Consider the following 20798-nt stretch of genomic DNA (forward strand, 5'->3'; position numbering starts at 1 on the left):
CTCTCCTCCCCCTTCCCTCCTCTCTCTTCCCCTCCCCTCCCCTTCCCCCTTTCTCTCTGTACTTGTGTGGAGGCCAGATATTGTTTTAATCTCTTCACCTTATTTTCTTGATACAGGATCTCTGCCTGAACCGAGAGCTCAGGAATCATCTAGACCAAGTGGCCAGCAGTCCCAGGGAATCTCCTGTCTCAGAGCCCGGATTTAAAATAAACAAACAAACAAACAAAAAACCCCAAGCAAGCAAAACAACTCCCCAAAACCTCCCCATGTCTCCCGTGGATCCACTCAGGACCTCAAGCTTGCATGACAACCACTTCTCGGACTGGGAAATCCTAGCATTGTGGCAACTCTGTTTTTAAAAGCATTTTCGTGCAAATGGAACAGAGGCTAGATTTCCTCTGAACAGCAATACAAGTCCCTGACACAGCGAACAGTAAGACACGAGTGTCATGGCACCCGCCCACCCCCACTTCCCACACAACACAGGCTTGCACCTCCCCACGCTGAGGAAGACCTGGAAGTCGGGGCGAGGATCCCGCCCAGTAGCTGTGTGTCTTTCTGTACAGTACAAACCAACGGACAGACCCACGGAGGAGGAGGAGGGCACAAAGCCCAAAATGAAAGTAGTAAAAACGGACATTGGAGTCCTAATTTCACAAATGGAGAATTAAAGGCACTATGGGTGGAGGAATAAAGAAAGGGCCAAGGAAGTGGTTGCCAAAAAGTCTACTCAAAATTTTCACCAAGTTAACTTGCTTTCCTACGCACGCACTGCCTCCCAGAGCAGGGTGCAGCCCCAAGTTAGGTGTCCTGCGGTTTCCCAGAGCAGGGTCCAACAGCAGTCCCCCACCCCCCACCCCAGGGTCTGGATGTCCTCCAGAGCTTAGCACAAGCCGGAGTTTCGACAGCTTCTGTGCCTTCGTTACGCCACGGCGGGGGGGTGGGGGGTGGGGGGTGGGGGTGGGAGGAGGTCGCGGTAGGGGTGGGTCCCCAAGGTCCCCCGGCTCAGAGCGAGGAGTGGGGGGCGGGGCGTTGCTCCGACGCTAGCCGCGGGTCCCTGGCAGCCGGCCGCCACGTCAAGGTTTGTTTAATAATCGCCGGGGTATTTATGGCCTGGTCGGCAGGCCGCTGCGGGGGAGCCAGAACAGCGCGCCGGGCAGGGGGGACCTGCCCGGTCCGACCCGAGCGGGAGGATGGACACTCCAGCCGCGTTCTGAGCCTGTGTGGAAGATAACACCCTTAAGCTACATCACCCAGTCGTCCAGCCTAAGCCACCCACTCCCTCATCCCCTCTACTACTAGATCTCCCCGAGTCGGAAGCGCGAAAAAGCGCGCGATGGCAGAAAGCCTGAAGAAGCTGGCCAAAAGCGAATCTTTACAAGCACTGCAGGATAAAGTCACCTACTGGGTGAATGACTACAACGTGAGTCAGGGTGGGAGATCCTAGGGCTCACAACCCCACCGCTCTTGGGACCCTAACGGGGATCTCAGACTCCTACCCAGGTCAAAGAAGAAAATCCCACCTCTGTCGGTGGTGGGGTGACTCTAGCCTTAGAGCGCTAACCAGTATTCGGTAACCTTGGACACCCGCGGCCCTAGCAACAGAAGGGTAGCTTAGAGCTGCCAGCCACTCCCATTCCCCCTCCTTGCCTTTTTAGGGATTCCCGGAGTGAACTTTCCGTACACCTGGGTGCTATTAAGGAAAAGGGACACTTGTAAAGGTTGCACTTTTTGTTTGCCCGCTGGTCAGCATGGCTATTAGGGTAGCAGGGCAACTTCCAGGAGGTGCTGGCAAGGCTTTTGTAAGAAATTACTGTGTCACCCGCATACTGTCACACTCAGAAGCACACTCCAAACTTCATGAATGCCACTTCAGCGGTGTTTCAACAGCTGCATGTTGAACTTGGGTCTCTTTGATGAACTTTGGGTGTCTTCAAGAGGAGGCTCTGAGTTTTACCCAGGCGGGGAGCAGTCAGCACAGAGACGGTTAGGTTCTCCATCTCTATGTGGCTACAACTAGCCAAATAACGTTTCCTAGCCACTCTGGGTCTTAGCACCTTATCTGTTCCATTGTTGGGATTGGATTAAACAATATGTAAACTTACTTTCTAGGTCTCATTTTTAAATAATCTAGATCATCTTGTTTCTGAATTTACATCTGAACGTATCCCATATCTTGTTATGTGTAGTTTCGATTTGGATCCGTTGCTAAGGACAGTCCTGTAATCCCCCAAAGAGGTTTTTATTAGTACCAGGGAATTTCGACTTAAACCTTTAGATGTATATTCCCTACAGCAAACTCTAGTTGTTAATAATGTTAGTTGTAGAAGACTATATTTATTAAAAAGCTGTAAACTGTGTTGGTTTGGAAGGTTAATTTTGCAGTGTCTATTCCTATTGGCTTAGCTAGAATTAACTTAAGAAAAAAAACAAGCCATGTATAATCCTTTAGAATCATGAACACAGTTAAAGCCATCCTCCAGTGGGAAACGTTAAAAGAAAGTACGTAAATGGCTCAGATTAATTCTAAGCACAATGCACACTTTCAGGTTTTCCCAACTAAGGATGACTTGGGCTAATGCCTGAGTTAGCTTTGCTGCATGAGGTTCCTTCTCTGGTCCTCTTCATCTTGATTTGGGGAGCCCCACCATTGCACTCACCACTGTGTTCTTCGACAGGCTTCTTTTCTTTTCAGAGCATTTGGTGTGCCTGTCTGTACTAGATGTGGGGATTATTAGCACTGGAAGCTATATTTTTAATTAAAAACATTTATTTTATGTGCATGGGTGTTTTGCCTGTGTATCTATCACCTGTGCAGTGCTTGCAGAGATCAGAAGAGGACACCAGGTCCCTTGAAACCAGAGTTAGAAATGGCTGTGAGCTGTCCTGTAAGTGCTGAGAACCAAACCAGGGTCTTCACTAGAGCAGCCAGTGAAGCCATCTGTCCATCCCTAATAGAGCTGAATCTTAATGATGAGTCTCAATCTGCAGAAGAGAAGGAAGGGTAGAGGAAGCCTCATGTGCAAGATTTAGGATTGGTGGGGGCTGGGAGGATCGACACCTGATGAAGCTGAGAAGGTGGAGGGTTGGGGGCAGATGCCAGAGGGCTTTGAGGGGTGTCTTTGGGAGTTCAACCTTTGTTTGAGGGCCATAAAGGGACTCTGAGAGCATAATGCAGAAAGAAAACCACTTAGGGTTAGGTGTATACAGGCCGTTCTAGTTGTCTTATGATGGGGAAATGGGAATCTCTAGAAAAAGGGTTTGGAACTTGTGGTGATACTTGAGGCAACAGAATGTTCGAATGAATCAGCCTGACATATTAAGCAGACAAGATGAAAGACATCAAGAATGACCCTTAAGGTTCATGTGAGAGCATGTAGTTTAACCACCTGAAAATTATGGTACATCTGTATATTTTATAGGCCACTTCTGTAAAAGGCATGAATCACCTTATGTGCAGACCTGAATTCTAATGACAATTGCTGCTTGAAGATGTCATGTGAAATTCACCTTATGTTAGAGTACCTCCAGTAGGTCAGCCCTGGCCTGAATCCCTCCTCCTTCTGAGATACTTCCATTTTCCCTCAAAGTTCTGTGGACTAAGGAGTTAACCTGAGTTATTTCTGCCAAGTCTTGACTCTGAAGAAGTGTGTTCTATAATTATAGTAGCAAATGGTAAATATGCTATCCTTTATAGCATATCCTCAAGATAGGATAGATGACCAGTTGTTTTGTTTTGTTTTGTTTTGTTTTGTTTTGTTTTGTTTTGTTTTGTTTTGTTTTGTTTTGTTTTGTGAGACAGGGTCTTGTTATATCCTGGGTTAGCCTCTAACTTGCAATCACTCTGCCTCAGCCTCTTGAGTGTGTTGAGTTTACAGGCATACACCACCATATCTTGGTATAAACAATATTTTTAAAAGTAAAATAATACATACAAGGACATTATAATTCAGAAAATTTGTTTTTTGTTTGTTTGTTTGTTTTAATAAAAGGACATGTAGCCCAGGCTGGCCTCAAAGTTAATTATGTAGCTAGAAATGAACTTGAATTTCTAATGTGCCTGTTTTCCCCACTCATGCCCTGGGATTACAAGTGTGAGCCATTATGCACTGTTTATGAGCTGCTAGTGATAGAGGCAGGGCTTTTTGCATGGCAGGCACACATTCTCTCAACGGGGCCCTAGCCCCAAGAAAGATTGGGACATATAATTTATGAGTGAGGCTGACGGGAAAGCTGGTAATATAAGATGAGTTCTCTCCGTATTGCTCTTCTCTTACATTAAAGATAAGTGTTAAAAACATGGTATTAAATATCACCACACAAAAGGAGAATTTACTGAGGTGTGCCTTATGTTTGGTATAGAATTTGTGGTTGACGTCTGTCAATGTTGCTATGGTGTATTCCAACAGACTCCCTTCCCATTGTATCCACTCCCTAGTCAGTAGACTAACACGGTCTTCAGGAGGCAATCTAAGCACTAAACTTGTAGAGAACATTATCTTTCTTGCTACCGCTTTACTGTCAGGTCAAGCTTAGGAATGAACAAGTCTTCCAATCTCAAGGTCCCAGTGTGAAAATGTTTCTTTTGAACAGACCCAGGGGTGCTCTTCATCTCTGGTTCTGTTCACCTTGTGAGAACGTAGCAGGTATCTTATGTGCCACTTAGAAGGGCTGCAAGGGAAGGAAGCAAACTTGTACTGCTCTCCAAAGACACATTGCTCTCCTTCATTGTCCTTTTTTGCCAGACACATGGTTATGCTTCACTTAATGATGAGAGTACCTTTTGAGAAAGGCATCCTTGGCTGACTCTGTGAGCCAAGTCATTTGAAGGGAGGATAGCTCGGTTGAGCTCTGCAATGTAGACTTACCCAAACTGAATGATGCTGTGGGACCACTATATTGTATAGGGGTGCTAGTAAGAGAAATGTCATATAACCATAGTGCTATGGCTCCAGTCTTATTGTCAGGCAGCTGAGGAGTGGCAGAGAGGGCAAGTACATGATACACCATAGTGGAGACCTCTTCCTTTTTCAGAACCACCCTCAGCTTCTCTGTCTTCATCTTTTCCTCCTCCTCCTCCTCCTCCTCCCTCTTCCTCTTCTTCCTCTTCTTCCTCTTCTTCCTCCTCCTCCTCCTCTTCTTCTTCTTCTTCTTCTTCTTCTTCTTCTTCTTCTTCTTCTTCTTCTTCTTCTTCTTCTTCTTCTTCTTCTTCTTCTTCTTCTTTCTCACCATCAGTTTTGCTCTTTACTGTCCTTTTTTCCTCACCCCACTTCTGACCCAGCAAGATGGTCCTCCTTCTTGACCTGAGTGTGCTCTCCCCATCTTGTTTTTTCCCTGTGAGCTCACTTCCATGGGCTTCCACTCTCTCCCATCGAAAGCCACACCCCCAATCCTGCCTCTCGAGTTGTGGTAGGAAGCATCTCTCAAATGCTGAGCTTGTGCCCAGGTGAGCTATCCTCCCTTCAAATGACCTAACTTCACTTTCCTGCTTTGTTGAGTCTCCGATGGTAAAGGTAGCCAAGGTATTGGATTATTTTAAGGATCATCCTGTAAAGTATATGTGTTGAGAGGGAATAGAGGCTCAGCTAGAGACTCTCATAAGACATTTCTGTTTCCATCTGAGGGTCCTGCTGGGACCCTGAACCGCCAAGGCCAAACTCATTGCCCTTATGTAATGCTAAGCATCAATGGGATCTTGGTTGATATAGATATGGTTAATGATGGAGTCCATGGCTACATCCTTCAACATCTGTCAACCTGACCTCCCCTTCAGACTTACTCTCCTACTCCATCCCAACACCCAGTCGCTGTTGTACACACTCTACCTCTCCTCTAGACTCAGTATGACGTGAAATCTACAAGATCTGTCTCTTCAATGAGTTTTGTAAAGCAAGGAGCACCCGTGACCTTGTCAGGCCCTTGTTTGCCCTGTTGGTGTTTTCATTAAGTGGACCAAACCCAGAACCTTCTTGTGGCCAGTTCAGGCTGTCTGTCTTTGAATAAAGGAGGCACATTCTCGTGATATACCCTTACTGTTGCTTGCTGCTCTGTCTTTTGAAATGCCCTCCCTTGTCTCCCCTTCTCCTCCTCACCCCATTTCTCTTTCCCTTCCTCATCTCCAGAGCTGCTTTCGTTCAGCCCCTTGTTTCTGCCTACACAGAACACTTGATTGGTCTAGTCTGGGATGGCCATTTGCCTCTCATTCTCCATTCACTTCACCAGCTGCTGAGTTCATCCAAGTCAACATGCTTAATTTTAAAAGTAACTTTGGCACGGGGGGTTGGGGGGCTGCTAGTCCAAGGCTCTAGGTAGACTAGGAGTCTGGGACTTATGAATGGATGAATCTGGAGACTCTGTGCTCTGGACAGAGTGCATTTTAATTCCTACCTTTTCTCTGTTTATCAGATGGTGGGGCTGTCTTGAGAATGTGTAATTATGCAATGCTCTGCGTGGGGAGCTGGGCATGTTGTAGCATGTCTTGGGATATCCTGGTTGAATATTTGAGGTGTGTACACAAACTCTCCTTTGGATACCAGGCACAGCATGTAAGTAGGTAGTGGGATGCCACGGACACACTTGTAACTTAAGATCTATGCTTGAAGAAGGCTGAGAAAGTTCATTGCTTCCTAAATCTGAGGATGCAGAGCATCTCGTTTAAATGTTCTTTCTTAAAATAACTCATTTTATCAGTGGAGAACGGGATTGGAGCCCAGGGTTGCCTGATTCCTAAGCCCCAACTCCTTTCAATGCTACATACCATCTCACAGCTGCCTTCTGCTTCTTGAAGAGCTGGGTATAGTTTGTTTAGATTCTTTTTCCTAACACACTGCAGGGCATTACCATTTCTTCCATATGGGAAAATAGGCCCATTCAGCAAGTTTGGATAACTTCTGACATAAATCTATGTAGTTTGAACCCACAGGATTTATTGCTTGCTTGTGGTTCTGTTCCTTTTTTCCAGTGTTGGCATCAGTTTGAGGTTTAGCTGTGAACATTAAATAATGATCAAAGCTGAATATAAACTAAGAGGCCCACATGGCCTTCTAGTGTTTCTTGGTTACTCCTGAAAGGATGCCTTATCCAATATGGCCCCCTGTTCCTCACCAAACTCTCTAGTTGTCTTATTTCATTCACAGACTTCAGAACTTTCCCTAGCTTTCCAAGATGGCGGCTCTTCAGTGGACTTGATGCCCCTCCTACTCCCTGCCATTGGTTTTCAGCTGGTAGATGTGGGCTTCCTTTTGTCTTGCTCCCCACTGCATCCCTTGCCTAGCAGAGTATCTTCTTGATGTTAAAGGAGGAGTTGTAGACTCTGCATATAATGTTAGAAACTCCATTTTAAGCACACGACGAATTAATCGGTGAAGCAGACAAGTCAGCAGTGTGTATTGTGGTGTAAACGGTGTCTTCAGTTCATAAGGGGATTTATTTTTTTTCTTTCAGAATTCTACTCAGTAGAATCATTGCTATGAACATAATTCCTCAAACCTCAGTGGCTCACACACCCACAAAACAGCCTTCATGGCCAGTTGTCAGTTCAGTGCCAGTGTTTGTGGAGGGCGTGTCTTGAGGGTCCACACTCCTCTCTCCCCTTAGAGATTTACCATGCTTCCACTGCATTTAATGGACAGATCTGGAATCTATAAACAAGATTTCTGGGGAGATTTTTCTCTGTCAGACCTGGTCATAGTACACATCACTTTCCAGACCATGAATTGAATTCAGTTCTAAAGCTGTGTGGGCCACACAGTTCAATCCTGGTCATGTGTCCAGGGCACTATATTTTGGTGGTACCCAGCTGTCTCTGTCAGAGCCTGTCAGAACTTGGTAGCCCCTGGATCACACAGGCTCTTGCCTATTTGCAGTGGGTTCCGGAAACCATACTGTACTGATATCTTCTGTTTCGACATTACAGACAAACTCCTGTGATCAAAATCTAAATTATTGCATCGAACTCATCGAACAAGTTGCTAAAGTGCAGGCACAGCTCTTTGGGATCCTCACAGTGACAGCCCAAGAAGGTGAGAGCAGCTTCTGCTTCCCCCACCCTTATCCTCTTCTGTTTGCTCTAAGTGTGTGTGTGTGTGTGTCCTCTGGCTGAGATCTCTCCCCATCAACCCCTACTGATCTTTCCTTTTCATTCTCTTAGGGGGAAATAATGAAGGCGTGGAGACAATCAAGTGTCGCCTCTTGCCCTTGCTGCAGACTTCCTTCAGTTCTGTCAACATGGGGAAAACGGCTGAGTCTGAGATGTGTGCTACACAGGTAGGGATGCCCAAGGACCACACAGCACAATGAAACTGAAACTTTCAAGATGGGACAACCAAGCAAAGTGTCCTCACTGGGTCCTCACTGGTAACTTTCAATGGTCAGTGTTAGCTTTTAGACATCATCTAAACTTCCCACACTGGAAAGACAGTATACATTGTAATTAAGGTATCTGTCCTATTACGTTTCCTATTGTGACAACAAGCTCCTCCAGGGTGGCTGATGTACACAATTAAGTGTATTTCCTTTACACTCTCGGAGTCTGAAAGACCAAGCAGCACCGTGCGGACTCCAGGGAGCATCCCACAGGAGACAGCCTTACACTGGTGGCAGTGTGTATGGAAGGGAGTGATCACATGGCAAGACAGGAAACCAAAACGTGGGAAGAGGTAGGCTCGTTCCTTCAATAACTCTCTTGGGAACCAGCCAGAGTCCCGTGAGAATGTCTGGCCTTCCATGTTCTAATTGCTTTTCCCATCAGGTCCTAAGTATCACCTGGCTACACCAGGGCTCAAGCTTCCAACCTGTGTACTCTTGAGAGAGACAGGATAGCTATACTGTATCCCATGGTGGGGAGTAGTTTTGCTTCCAAATGTTTAAATGGGCTTGTATAGATTCCTTCTAAAAAACGGAAGTAGTTAAAGTGGTCTGTTCTGACCAAGAAGCAGTAGCTGAAGGATTGAGCCAAACTGGAGAGAAACCCATACTCTATGCACATCTTGGGAAAGTTGTAAATTTTTATGTTTACATATACTTACTGGCCAAAAGGGGACAATAATTTTGCCAATTTAATGGTAGGTTCCCAATTTTTAAACATGTGGTAGGTATACAGAAACAAAACAGACCTCTCTTTTTGCAGAGAACCTGGCACTTGGTAAGATTTCTCTCTACCTAGAGATACCAGTTGTTAATATTTTTTGAGGAAAGTTTTATTTCCTGTGGGTGTTATTCTGGGTACAGAGGTTAGGACTGTGCTTCAAACTCTTTTTTTCTATTCTGGGCCTAGAGATGGTATAGAATGGTGTTTTAAAGACCTCATTTAAAATCAAGTTGTAATTTATATTCAGCAAAGCCCACAGCAGATGCGTTTTGAACAAGGAACACACACAAAACTCATTCCTGGACTGATCTGTAAATCATCAGTGTCCCCTTTGTCACCCCCGCCCCGTTCCTAGCTTGCCCTGTGCCACCTTCGAAGCAGCCACTGTTCTGGTTTCTGTCATTCTGGACTGAGGGTTTCTGCTGTGGAAGTTCACACAAAAGGAGCCATGCTCTTTTGTGGATGGCTTCTTTCGCTTAGCACAATGTTCTGGTCCCTGTCATTTTTCAATGTCTGTATTACTTTCTTTTTCTTCCCAGGATTTCCAACTTAGAAGTAAAAACAGAGACAATTCTCTGGATCAGGACCAACATCAATCAGACAATGAATCGTTCTTAGAGACTCAACCAACCCAGGTTCAAGACGAGTAAGAGGAATGCAAGTTATCTTTTTTTCAAACAGAATTGTTCTAAAATTAATTACTTTTTAAGTGTGGAAAGAGAACAATGGGTTATGTAAAATGTGGGTGTTTGCAAATAAGTTCATGTGCATGTGTGTATATATATATATATATATATACATATACATACATAGACATAGACACATACACAGTGTCTCTTCTTCATGTCTGTCTGTATTGTTTCCTTGACAGCTCATATTTTAAATAAAGATCATTAGATACCAATCTGTTAGTCATCAGAGAGTGTGCAGAAGGAGGAGGATTAAGGGGAAAAGGTGAAGCAAAGTGGACAGTTGGGAACTGTAAGTGGGACAGAGACACCTTACCAGTTACTGTTCTCTGTGCTGAGATAGAATATCTAACAAGAACCAGCTTAAGCAGTGTAAGGGAGAATGGGTTTATTTCAGCTCAGTTTGAGGAGTACAGTCCATGTCAGCAGAGGAGGCCTGGTGGCTGAATCAGAGAGCAGTTGCTCACTCTGCACCCACAGTTAAGCAGCAGAGATGAACGCTGGGCACAGCTCCCGTCTCCCGTTCCATTTAGTCTGGTGGTTACTTCTTCCCTCTTCAGCTCACCCTAATCTAGATAATCCCTCACAGGCATGCCTTACATCCTAGGTTTTTGTGGGTTTTTTTTTTTTTTTTGACAAGATGTAGACCAAGGCTGGCCTTAAACTCAGAGATCCATCTACCTCTGCCTCCCAAGAGATAGAGATAAGATACAAACGCATATACCACCATTCATATGATTTATCTCTTAGATCCTGCCGAGATGATAAACAATGATCATCACAGTGTCTATCTATAATCCTCTTTTAAGGGAACATTTATATCTTGGAATAACTAGCTATTATATATTACATATAATATATATAATCTAATATACAATATAATAAAGTTAAGCAATGCCAGGCAGCAGAAATAACAGTGTCAGGATAAGCTTCTGGAATCACTGCAAAGAAATTTCACACTTTGGGTCTGAATTCGAAGAAGGTAAGCAATTTATATGAGACACCATTCAACATGCTTAACTAAAACAGCAACAAAACCCAAAAAAAACTCAATCCCCAGCGTCCATTTCATTCCTACCATAGACAGGACAGCGAGGAAGTCAGGGGTGGAATAGTGTGTCTCTCTCCATCTTTTTCTCTGATGAAATTCCCATTTTTTTCTTTCTACGTGAAAAAAAAAACAATAAAAATTTTCTTCTCAAATATGTAGAAATAGAAATGTAAAGGTGCAAAAGTCATGTTAGTTCACTCTGTCCGCATTTTGACACACTTGATCCAGACAGACATGCTTTTGTGAGCTTATACCTCTACATACATCTATGCAGCAGGCAAATGTACACACACCAAAGCTGAGTCCCTCCAAAGGACTCTGATGGGTTTCGACCCATGTTAGCTGACCCCTCCATCCCCCATTTATAGGTGGCATGGGTTTATCTTGTTTATTATAATCCTCTTTGTATAAAGTGTCTACTAAGTTCCAAGAGCCATTTCCCTTCTGAGATGGCTTGCCTCTTATGGGACTCTCTCCCTGCTCTATTCTTGGGCATCCTGAAGGTGTGCCACTTGGGGTCTTGTATTGCCCTGTGGTCCTTGTGGCCTTGTTCCCCTCTGGGCACTAGTGTCTTACGGCTGGCTTCTGAATTGGGGCTTGTCTGGTTCTGTTAGCTGGCAGTTGCTTCAAGTGACGAAGGTTCTATGTTCTCTCTAATTATAAAGGAAAGCTTCGAGAATTGGTTGAGTCTTGATGTCTGCCAGTAAAGATGGGGCTGGGATTTCCTACTTCCCTTTTGTGAGTTGAATGGGTCTCGCACCACTCTTAATGAGTGACAGGACCAGGAAACTGGGTTGTCTTAGCCAGTACTGTATAGCTGTGAACTGTTATAAGGGAAAGTAGGGTTGGTTTACAGTTTCAGAGGTTTAGTCCATGGTCATCGTAGTGGAGAACATGGCGACACACAGGTAGGCATGGTGCTGGAAAAGTACCTAAGAGTTCCACATCTGGATTCACAGGCGGCAGGAAGTGAGAGAGACACTGGGATTGGCTTGGGCTTTTGAAACCTCGCACACCCACACACCTGTCATTTTCTCGAGCCTCATTTTCTTGATCACTTCTGAGTGACTAGTTTCCCTTCCAGACATGTTCTTATCTTGCTTAGTTTTGTTTAAACACTTCTTTGGTTCTTATTCTGTTATTTAAGATCTCCCAAAACATGGAGTCTGAGTATCCTTTATCTCAGAAATTTGCTAAAAAGAAAAAAAAAAGAAAAGAAAAAAAAAAACGAAAAAGAAATAATCCGCCACAAATCATTTAAATAAAATACATTAACCTGACTAAAACAGTTTCTAGCTCAAGAATGTATCTCTCTCTGTCTGAAGGTAAGTCAGAGATGTCACGGACCCTCTGTGAACTCGGGATGCCTTCCTATACCAGGGCAGCTCCATAGAGAACCACTGTTCTTCCGCCGATGTTGTGTAGCTCACTTTTACTCACTAAATGTAAATTCTCTAGTCAGAGAAAGAGGATGTGGCTTGATGGAAGACAAGAAGGCCCTGGATACTAATTCGGACCAAGCTATTTAGAACATTGTGCTTAGAAAGTGGTGGAAATCAGTGGCACAGATCCACGGGCTATGTGGGTGTGTGAACTACTTTTCTCCTTGCTGTGACCAAATAGCTAACAAAATGCAATGTCATGGAGGCAAGGTGGTTCGGAGGCAAGGAGGTGCATTCCACCGTGGCAGGGAATCAGCGTGGCAGGATCACCTCCTGCCTGTGGAAGCAGAACACTGCTTGCTCATATACTGGGAGACTGAAGCAGAAAAAGAGGAATGTTGGTGTGGTGCTGGCTTTTTCCTTTTCCTCTGTTCCCCAGGAGTGTTTGGTGGTGGTGCCCACATTAGAGAGTATCTTCCTCTCTTAGTTGATGGACTCTGGAAGCACCTTCGCAGACAAGCTCCTAAAAGAGCGATACCTTGGATGCTTCTCAGTCTATCAAGTTGACATTAAATTTAAGTGTCATGAGACTGGCAAGATGGCTCAGTAGTTAGAGAGTGTTTTCTGACAAGCCCGATAACCTAAGCTCCATACCTGGAATCATTGTAGAAGGACTGAAATGACTTTCACAAGTTGTCCTGTGACCTCCACACATGCATGGGGACATGCACGGGTGCTCACACATTTGTAGAAAAAGAGAATTTTAAAAACCAACCATCACCAATCCAACTCTAGCCAGCCTGATGCCCAAGCTCACCACTTGAAATCATAATGTTTTATCCTGGCTTCCATGGTCTCAAGATGCTCTCAAAGTGCAAAATTCATTCAGTTCTTCTCTAAGAGTCCCTGGAGTCTTAAGAGTTCTGGAATTGTTCAGAAGCCCGAGTTCAAAGTGTTCTCTGAGACTCAAGGAATTTCATTGACCCATATAAAACAAAGAAGCAAGTCCAATGACTTCAGTAGATAGTGACACAGTAAACAGACTCATTCCTTAAGGGTATGAGCTGAAGTATAGGAAAAAAAAAAAAGGAAGACCAGATAGAAGCAAGGCAGACCTAGCGATTCCAAACCAAACTCTGAGGCTCCATGTGTGGCATCTGGCATTCTTGAGGGATCATCTAGGTTCCCGTGGTTTTAAGAAGGTAGCCCCATTTTTCTGGCATCTCTCATATTCTGGGGTCTTCACTGCAATGTGAGCTGCACCTTCACAGTTTTGTGCACAGTGCACTCCGGAGCTTCACGCAGACAGACCAACCTTGATATATACACATTGCCTGCTCTCACTGGTTTTCTGGATCCTTGGTATAAACCTCTATGCCTTGCTCATTCTTGCATCTTGCATGCCTGCCATACCAGTACCAAACCAAACCAGCACCATGTGGCTAACACCAAATTCTCCCACCACCTTGAGATGTAACCTGCACCCTTGAGCCATGGTGCCTTCTCAGCTGAACTCAGCAGAAAATGAAAGCACTCTCACGTTCAGCTGTTTTTTTGTGGGGCCTTGTCTTGAAAGTCTTGTCTTCTCTTGCATTCTCCTTTCAAATGAATTTGTATTAACATACCCAGGATTTCTTGTTGGCTGGGAGGAAAGGGTTTATTTCATCTTACAACTTGAAGTCCATCATCTAGGGAAGTCAGGACAGGAACACACACGGTACCTAACAGCAGGAGCTGATACAGAGGCCATGGAGGAATGGTTCTTATTGGCTTGCTCCTCATAGCTTGCTCAGCCTGCTTTCTATAGCACCTACCTGCCTAAGGGTGGCACTGCCTGCAGTAAGCAGGGCCATCAAAGAGCAACCTGGTGGGAGTATATTCTCAATGGAAGTTCTGTCTTCCCAAATGACTCTGGCTTTTGGCAAGGTGACATAAACTAACCAGTGCACCCGAAAAGATGAAACTTAGTGGAAAATGTTTATATTGGCTCATGCTTTAGGGCGTTACAGTCCATCACAGACAGGAAGGCATGATGGAAGGATAAGGCATGGGAGGCATTTGGCGGCTGCTTGTTCATGTCTTCACAGATCAGGAAGTAGAGAGAGGAGAGTGCTGGCCTTCAGTGGCTCTCTTTCCCCACCTTTAGTTAGCCCACAGGACACTCCTGACTCTGTTAAAGGTCATTCTCTCCCCTTTCTAGTTAATCTTCTCTGAAAATATCTTCATAAACATACCTCGAAACGTGTACTTCACCAAAGTGTTTCTTAATACAGTCAGGTTGGACACAAGAATTAATCACCATAATGGATGAGTGCCTATTTTTATGTTGAAAACGTACTAGAAAAATAAATGCAGCCCCGTGTTGCGGGAAATATTAAAAAAAAAAATGCCTAGCACGTTACCGCACATGTGCCGGCAACTCTCGCCCCGCTGCGGCCCAGCTGGCTCTGTCTCTACCGGTCTGCAGGACCAGAGCTCCCAAGTACCTCTTGTTGCCACTCAACAACCGTCCATCCCACGGTTAGCCGCCACAACACCCATCTACCTGGTAGAAACAAAACTCTTGAAGTTTATAATTAACCAATCAGATTTATGTATCAATACACAAGATGCCAATACAATAATTTCAGAACCAATTGATAGTGATAAAAGTTGCCCACTTAGATTAGACAAATTATCCCGATATTCTAACTTTTATGATATCATAAGTACCTGTGGCTGGTTAAAGCCGCGCTGGTTCAAGTCTGCTTCCATGTTGGCCTTCCTCCTTCTCTGTCCGGAGATGCTCTCTGTCTCTGCAACTCTTAGCTCCGCCTCCCTTTTCCCTGTCCAATCGCAGGCCTCCCGCTGCCCTACTGTAATTAGACAGGGGAAATCCTGCGACAGCCCCATAATGAAAAACAGCAAGAATAGGAACTGGTATACCGTATAAAATGGAGATCTTACACAGAGAAGCTACCTGGGGACTGGATGGGAAGAGGAGATGACATAGATGAGTTGAGCATTTATCTATCCTTCAACATGTGATGCTGATAGATACCACAGGCTTTTAGCGACTAGCTCTGTACTCTGTGTTTGACCAAGCAAGGGATGATAGCATGTTTCTGTCCCAGTCCATCAGACTGTTTGCAATGGTCTGAGGACTGAGAATCTGATGTTGTTTAAGGGAAATTTATAACACAGGTCAGAAGTTCCCTAGAAAAACCTATCCCTCTGCCAATTTGGAAAGATTTTTAGTTACTGATTTTTCTTACAGTCTGGCTGAAAGTGGAAAGAGTCTTGAAGGAGCCAAGAACGGATCAACCATATCCCTCCTGGCTGCAGAGGAGGAGATAAACCAGCTAAAAAAGCAGTAAGAAAAAAAGAAAACAACCCTATAGAATTCTTGCAGCTGCTACTGAGACATTGACTTTAGCTTTTCAGTCATTTATTACAATATGAAAATTCCCCCCCCTGCAAACGAGGCAGGGCTTTTATGAATATTTTTCCCACTACAAGCATGTCTTACTGACTGTGAGAAATTTCTAAAGTGTAGCATAGTACCCAGGAACCTGAAGCCCCACCACTTTGGTGGATCTTATGGTTCTCTACTTGCTCTTTCTTACAAACAATATTTCAAAACACCAAAGAGCAGTGTGGAGGCTCTATGGGTTTGGACTCTACATTTTTATTTTACATTATTTTGTTTGATCACTGAGAAAAAAGTAATGCTGAAGACAGTTTCAAATAGGTTTATCATTTTCAATTGTTTTAGTCTTTTTTTTCCCCCCATGTTGGACACTTTCTTGGGTACTAACTTTCAACAATGCATGCAACATTGGGATAAACTTTTGTTAAATCTTAATTTAGACTCCAGACTAGTTCCTAAAGTTCCTATTGATTATTTTTACAGAGGAACATTGAGCACGAGTCCTTTATCTTCTCTTAATTTTGATTCCCTTGAATCTTAACTTTGATGTCCCCCTCCTACCTCCAAAGGAACAAGTCGGAGGTATATTTATATGCACACACATATGCACCTTTTGATGATTGCCACACATATTTTAGCTTAATTTAGTCTCCATACATGTCCCAGGGTTAGTTTGTTCTAGAACACTCTGTAGGCTTACCAGGATGCTGTTGTGGTTCCTACTTCTTTCCTCCCTGGCCCCTCATTTTGACCTCTTACATCCTGGTTGACACACCATCTTGAATTTGTGAGTGATATCACCCAGCTGTCTGTTGTTTCTCATGCACCTTTAAATGCCTCAGTGCTTCTGACTTCTCTCCATCCAAACCAGTCCCTGCTCTTTTCTCCCCTCTTCCTCAGTGGTCAGTTTTGTCACTACAGGTCCTCAGGGCTTTTGCTTCTGTTATACAGTGGTCGCACCTCTTTGGATCTTAATGTGGATGCTGATTTTATTTGTAACATTTTTATCTTCATGCTCCAGTAAGTCCGTAACTCCAGCTAGTCTTGCATAATCTCCCTTCACACTCTGTTCAAGAAATGAGCTGGTGGGAAGAAGGCCTCATCCCAGTGTTGTTGGCCTAAGTTTTGAAGGTCAATGGATTTTGGAGTTTTGGTCAACAAAGATGAGTCTCCCTGTGAAACACTCCTATGTCCTCAGGGGACCCACAGGAATAGCCTTTCTTTAGGAAGCTTCCCCCCAATCCCCAGTAAGCTGTAGAAGTGGGTAGGGTCCCTGTCTCTGCAATTTCGTTCTTTGCTTATTGTACGCGTTCACACATATTTCCTAGAGAGTTTGTTTACCTATGTGACGATGACACGCTGACTGGAGACAGTTGTTCTCTTCCTTCTCTTTCTTCCTTTTTTTTTGTTCCCCTCCCCCACTTTGTAGAAAACATATTCCCTTCCCTCTCTTCTATTTCCTTTCCTTCTCACGTCTACCTTTCCCTCTTTGTTAGGCTCAAATCTCTCCAAGCTCAGGAGGACGCCCGCCACAAAACCTCGGAGAACCGTCGCTCTGAGGCCTTAAAAAGTGATCATCGATCAACCAAACGAACTCAGGACCAACGGCCCCAAGACGTGGTGTCCAACTATGAGAAACATCTGCAAAATCTGAAGGAAGAGATAGCTGTCCTGTCTGCTGAGAAAAGTGGTCTCCAGGGAAGGTCTGACAAACTCTTGTGGACCCTTTCATTCCTTCTGATTTTTTTTTTTCTTTCTGAGTTAGTAGTAAGTCTGCACAGCCAGAGAGTACGAGAGTGGAATCAAGCCCCCGGTGGCCTGGGAAGCTCCCATTTGTAAAGGGGTGGCCTTCTGGAACTGCATCTTTCTATCCAGAAAAAAAATGGCAGAGAGTTCTGACTTGTCTTGATAGCAGTCCAGGTTCAATCACAAGGTCCCGGAAGTTCTTGGATGCTGTGTTAGTTCAAGAAACCCTAGCATCTGACTTCAGTGCTAACTTTGGCCCTTGCTGCAGGAGTTGCCTCTAGATGGTCATCGAGGGTTTCTGGTTTCCCCTTTGAGAAATGACTAACACTCAAAGCTAGAGACACAGGGTGACTAAAAATATAAATTGAGGTATTCTCAAGGAAAGGGCTTTGTGAATTCTAATTCACTGGGTAAATATGATGTATTGTTTCTGATTTCTGGGGGCCTTTGAAGTCTTTGGAGACAAAAATGCAGTCCTCCTGCCTTCCACAGGCCTAGTGGAGAGATAATCCCGCCAGACACCGCCCCCCCCCCCCCCCCCCCCGAGGTTGTTCAGGGCTGTTTTTTTTTGGCGGGGGGGAGGTGGATAGTCCCGAATCCTCCCCCCCCATGTATGAGGTTGTATGGTGCTAGCGTTTGTGAAATATGTGTGGAGAAGAATACTTGTTTAAGAAGTCCAGGAAGAAGGGAAGAAGGAATCGGTCTTGCCCTGCTGATTCTTGTTACTCCACAACCACAGGTCTGCCAGGAGCCCATCTCCTAGCACAGGCACCCGCAGCCACCGTCGTGGTCGCAGCCGTAGCCACAGCCACAGTCGCAGCCGCAGCCACAGTCGGTCCAATAGCCCCTGCACCACAGTGGCCAAGATCAGAAGCCCGTCCCCAAACCGTTCCAAAATGTCCAGCGTGGCTCGCAAAGCTGCTCTCCTGTCCCGATTCAGCGACGCCTATTCCCAAGCCCGTCTGGATGCTCAGTGCTTGCTGAGGCGTTGCATCGACAGGGCAGAGACGGTGCAGCGGATCATTTACATCGCCACAGTGGTAAATGCGACATCTGCAGTCCTTGAGGCGGTGGGAGATCACAAAGTGAACGGTGCAACCTTAAAAGGCTGGTGCATCCTGAAATCACTGTGGAGGGAGGATTCCCGTCTCCCCATCAGTTTCGTATCTCCCTTCTTTTCCTCCCATTCTTCCATTATATATATATTTGGGAGCTATTTGGTTTTTCATGACTGTTAAAAATATTGTATACATATATTAACGCTTATGTTGCTCAGACATCTATTGCCCTATTCATCACACAAGACTATATCAAATGTGTCCATGTTAAATTGATGGATAGCATGCCTTTTACGGGATATGACTACACGAGCACACAGTAGGGCTACTGCTTTAAATGATTATTACTTATTGGTCTTCTGCCAGTCTTGGGAAACTAGAGGATAAGTTAGCCCACTCTTCAACTTAAGTTATTCCTGAGTCACTAAAGCTGGTAAACGTTGTCAGCTATTCGATTTTCACAAATTTAAAAGAGACTTAAAATATAATCCTTGGTTTCCAAAGTGAATACATTTGTCCTATGGGAGGATGGCATCTGAAGATCCCATTATAAGAATAAACATGAAAACAAAACAAAACTAAACTAAACTAAATTAAACTAAACTAAACAAAACATTGTGTTAATATGAGAGCAGACATATTAGAAATCCTGGCTTTATTCATCTATGTCAAGCAACAGCCAAGTATGGGCCACATCTGGCTTGTTCCTAAAGCATCTGGCTTGTGCCTAAGAACTAAGCATGAAGAATGGTTTTATACTTTTAAAGGGGTGTGGTAAAAATATTGAGTGAGAGAGATGGTAGCCAGTGAAGCCTAACCCTGAATGGTAAATTCAGCATTTCATAAGAGCCTGATTTCTGTAACTCAGGGTCCCTTATTAATTTGGTTAAAGCTGTATGAGTTTAGAGACCATGTTTTCCTTGAGATACCAAGTTCTACCAGTAAATACTGCATAACAGGTATGAGATAAAGGCTTACCGAGTTTGTAACAGGAATCTGGGATGAATTGTTTTCTCTTGATGTCTTGGCCAGCACCACTACATTGCTGTGGGGAGGGGCAGGGGCGGAGGTGGTGGTGGTGGTGGTGATGTGTAGTATATATAGGACTTACATCCTTGGGTCTGGAGGTGGTGGTGATGCGTAGTATATACAGGACTTACATCCTTGGGTCTGCATTGTCCTGTTCATGGCCCTCAGAGTTACCAACACAAGGATCCCTTGTCTTACAATTAGTGGATTGTCATGTATATTTCTACATACTTTTAAAAATGGGCAGTCGTATTACCGCACAGGTCAAAGCCACGTTTGACCAACTGCGTTTAGTTGTCTAAACACTGCCATGGTGGTGCATTTTGAACTCTTCCTGGGTCCTTTCTCTGGGCCTTTTCTTCTCCTCTCCACATCCGATTAACCTGCTGTGTTTTCCTGTGCAGGAGGCATTTCATGTAGCTAAAATGGCATTCAGGCATTTCAAGATCCGGGTGAGGAAGATGCTGTCGCCATCGAACGTGGGTTCTAATACTGACTTTGAGACCACAGTCTCTGAATACATTGTTTGTCACCTGGACCTGTATGACTCTCAAAGCAGTGTCAATGTAAGTCTTCCGTCTCTTGTGAGGAGGGACATGTGACTGATGAGGACATACTGAATACTGATAACTCGGGAATCCATCCATCTATAGGTTTGATATTACTTGTATGCAGCGGAAGAGGAAAACATTCAATCTACCTTGAAGCACTGGTCCCTGTTGGCTGCTTTCTTTTTTCTTTTGTGCATGTATCTGCAAGTGTGGTATGTGTTTGTGTGTTGCATGTATCTGTGAGGGTGTGCACACATCTGTAGAGGCCAGCTGTTGACACTGGGTGTCTCCTTTGATTATGCTCCACTTTAACTACTAAGGCAAGTCTCTTGTTGAATGTGAGCTTGCTGATTGGGGTACTAGCCAGGCTGTCTTGGGGACTCCCCAGTCTCTGCTTCTTTAGTACCAAGACAGGTTGCCATGGCCACCCTGAATTTATGCGTGGGTTGGGATTGGAACATGGGTCCTCATGCCTGCAAGCAGGTGCTTTATTCACTGGGTCACTCCTTTAGACTCTTACGTAGACATCTCACAGAAAAATGTTCTGAGCTCCATAGTCATATCCTTTAGGTGGGTCTTTGCGGTTGGGAGTCGATTTATCTTTGTTCTTTTTAAACATAGTTTATTTATTTTTATCTTATGTACATTTGCCTGCACGTATTATATCTGTATGAGGATGCCAGAGTCCATGGAAGTTGAGGAAAGCTGTGAACTGTCATGGGGGTGCTGGCAATTGAACCTGGGTCCTTGAGAAGAGTGGCCAGTGCTCCTAATTACCAGACCATCTCTCCAGTC

General features: G+C 44.6%; 1 protein-coding gene across 3 annotated transcripts in view; it reads left to right on the forward strand.

The window, feature by feature from the left end:
- Positions 1 to 1096: 1096 nt before the first annotated feature.
- Spata18 (spermatogenesis associated 18) overlaps positions 1097 to 20798 on the forward strand; it is a 28136-nt gene continuing 8434 nt past the window's right edge. Inside the window, exons 1-8 of one of the 3 annotated variants that reach the window (XM_021163257.2) lie at positions 1097 to 1423; positions 7916 to 8021; positions 8150 to 8265; positions 9628 to 9734; positions 15467 to 15562; positions 17116 to 17322; positions 18105 to 18405; positions 19857 to 20018. In XM_021163257.2, the coding sequence (XP_021018916.1) occupies positions 1337 to 1423; positions 7916 to 8021; positions 8150 to 8265; positions 9628 to 9734; positions 15467 to 15562; positions 17116 to 17322; positions 18105 to 18405; positions 19857 to 20018 (1182 nt within the window). In that variant the 5' untranslated portion in view covers positions 1097 to 1336. The remainder of the gene's footprint in view (positions 1424 to 7915; positions 8022 to 8149; positions 8266 to 9627; positions 9735 to 15466; positions 15563 to 17115; positions 17323 to 18104; positions 18406 to 19856; positions 20019 to 20798) is intronic. The other 2 variants (XM_021163255.2, XM_021163256.2) reach the window with 2 other exon arrangements.

Source organism: Mus caroli, chromosome 5 (genome assembly GCF_900094665.2).
Source record: "Mus caroli chromosome 5, CAROLI_EIJ_v1.1, whole genome shotgun sequence".
Lineage (NCBI taxonomy): Eukaryota > Metazoa > Chordata > Mammalia > Rodentia > Muridae > Mus > Mus caroli.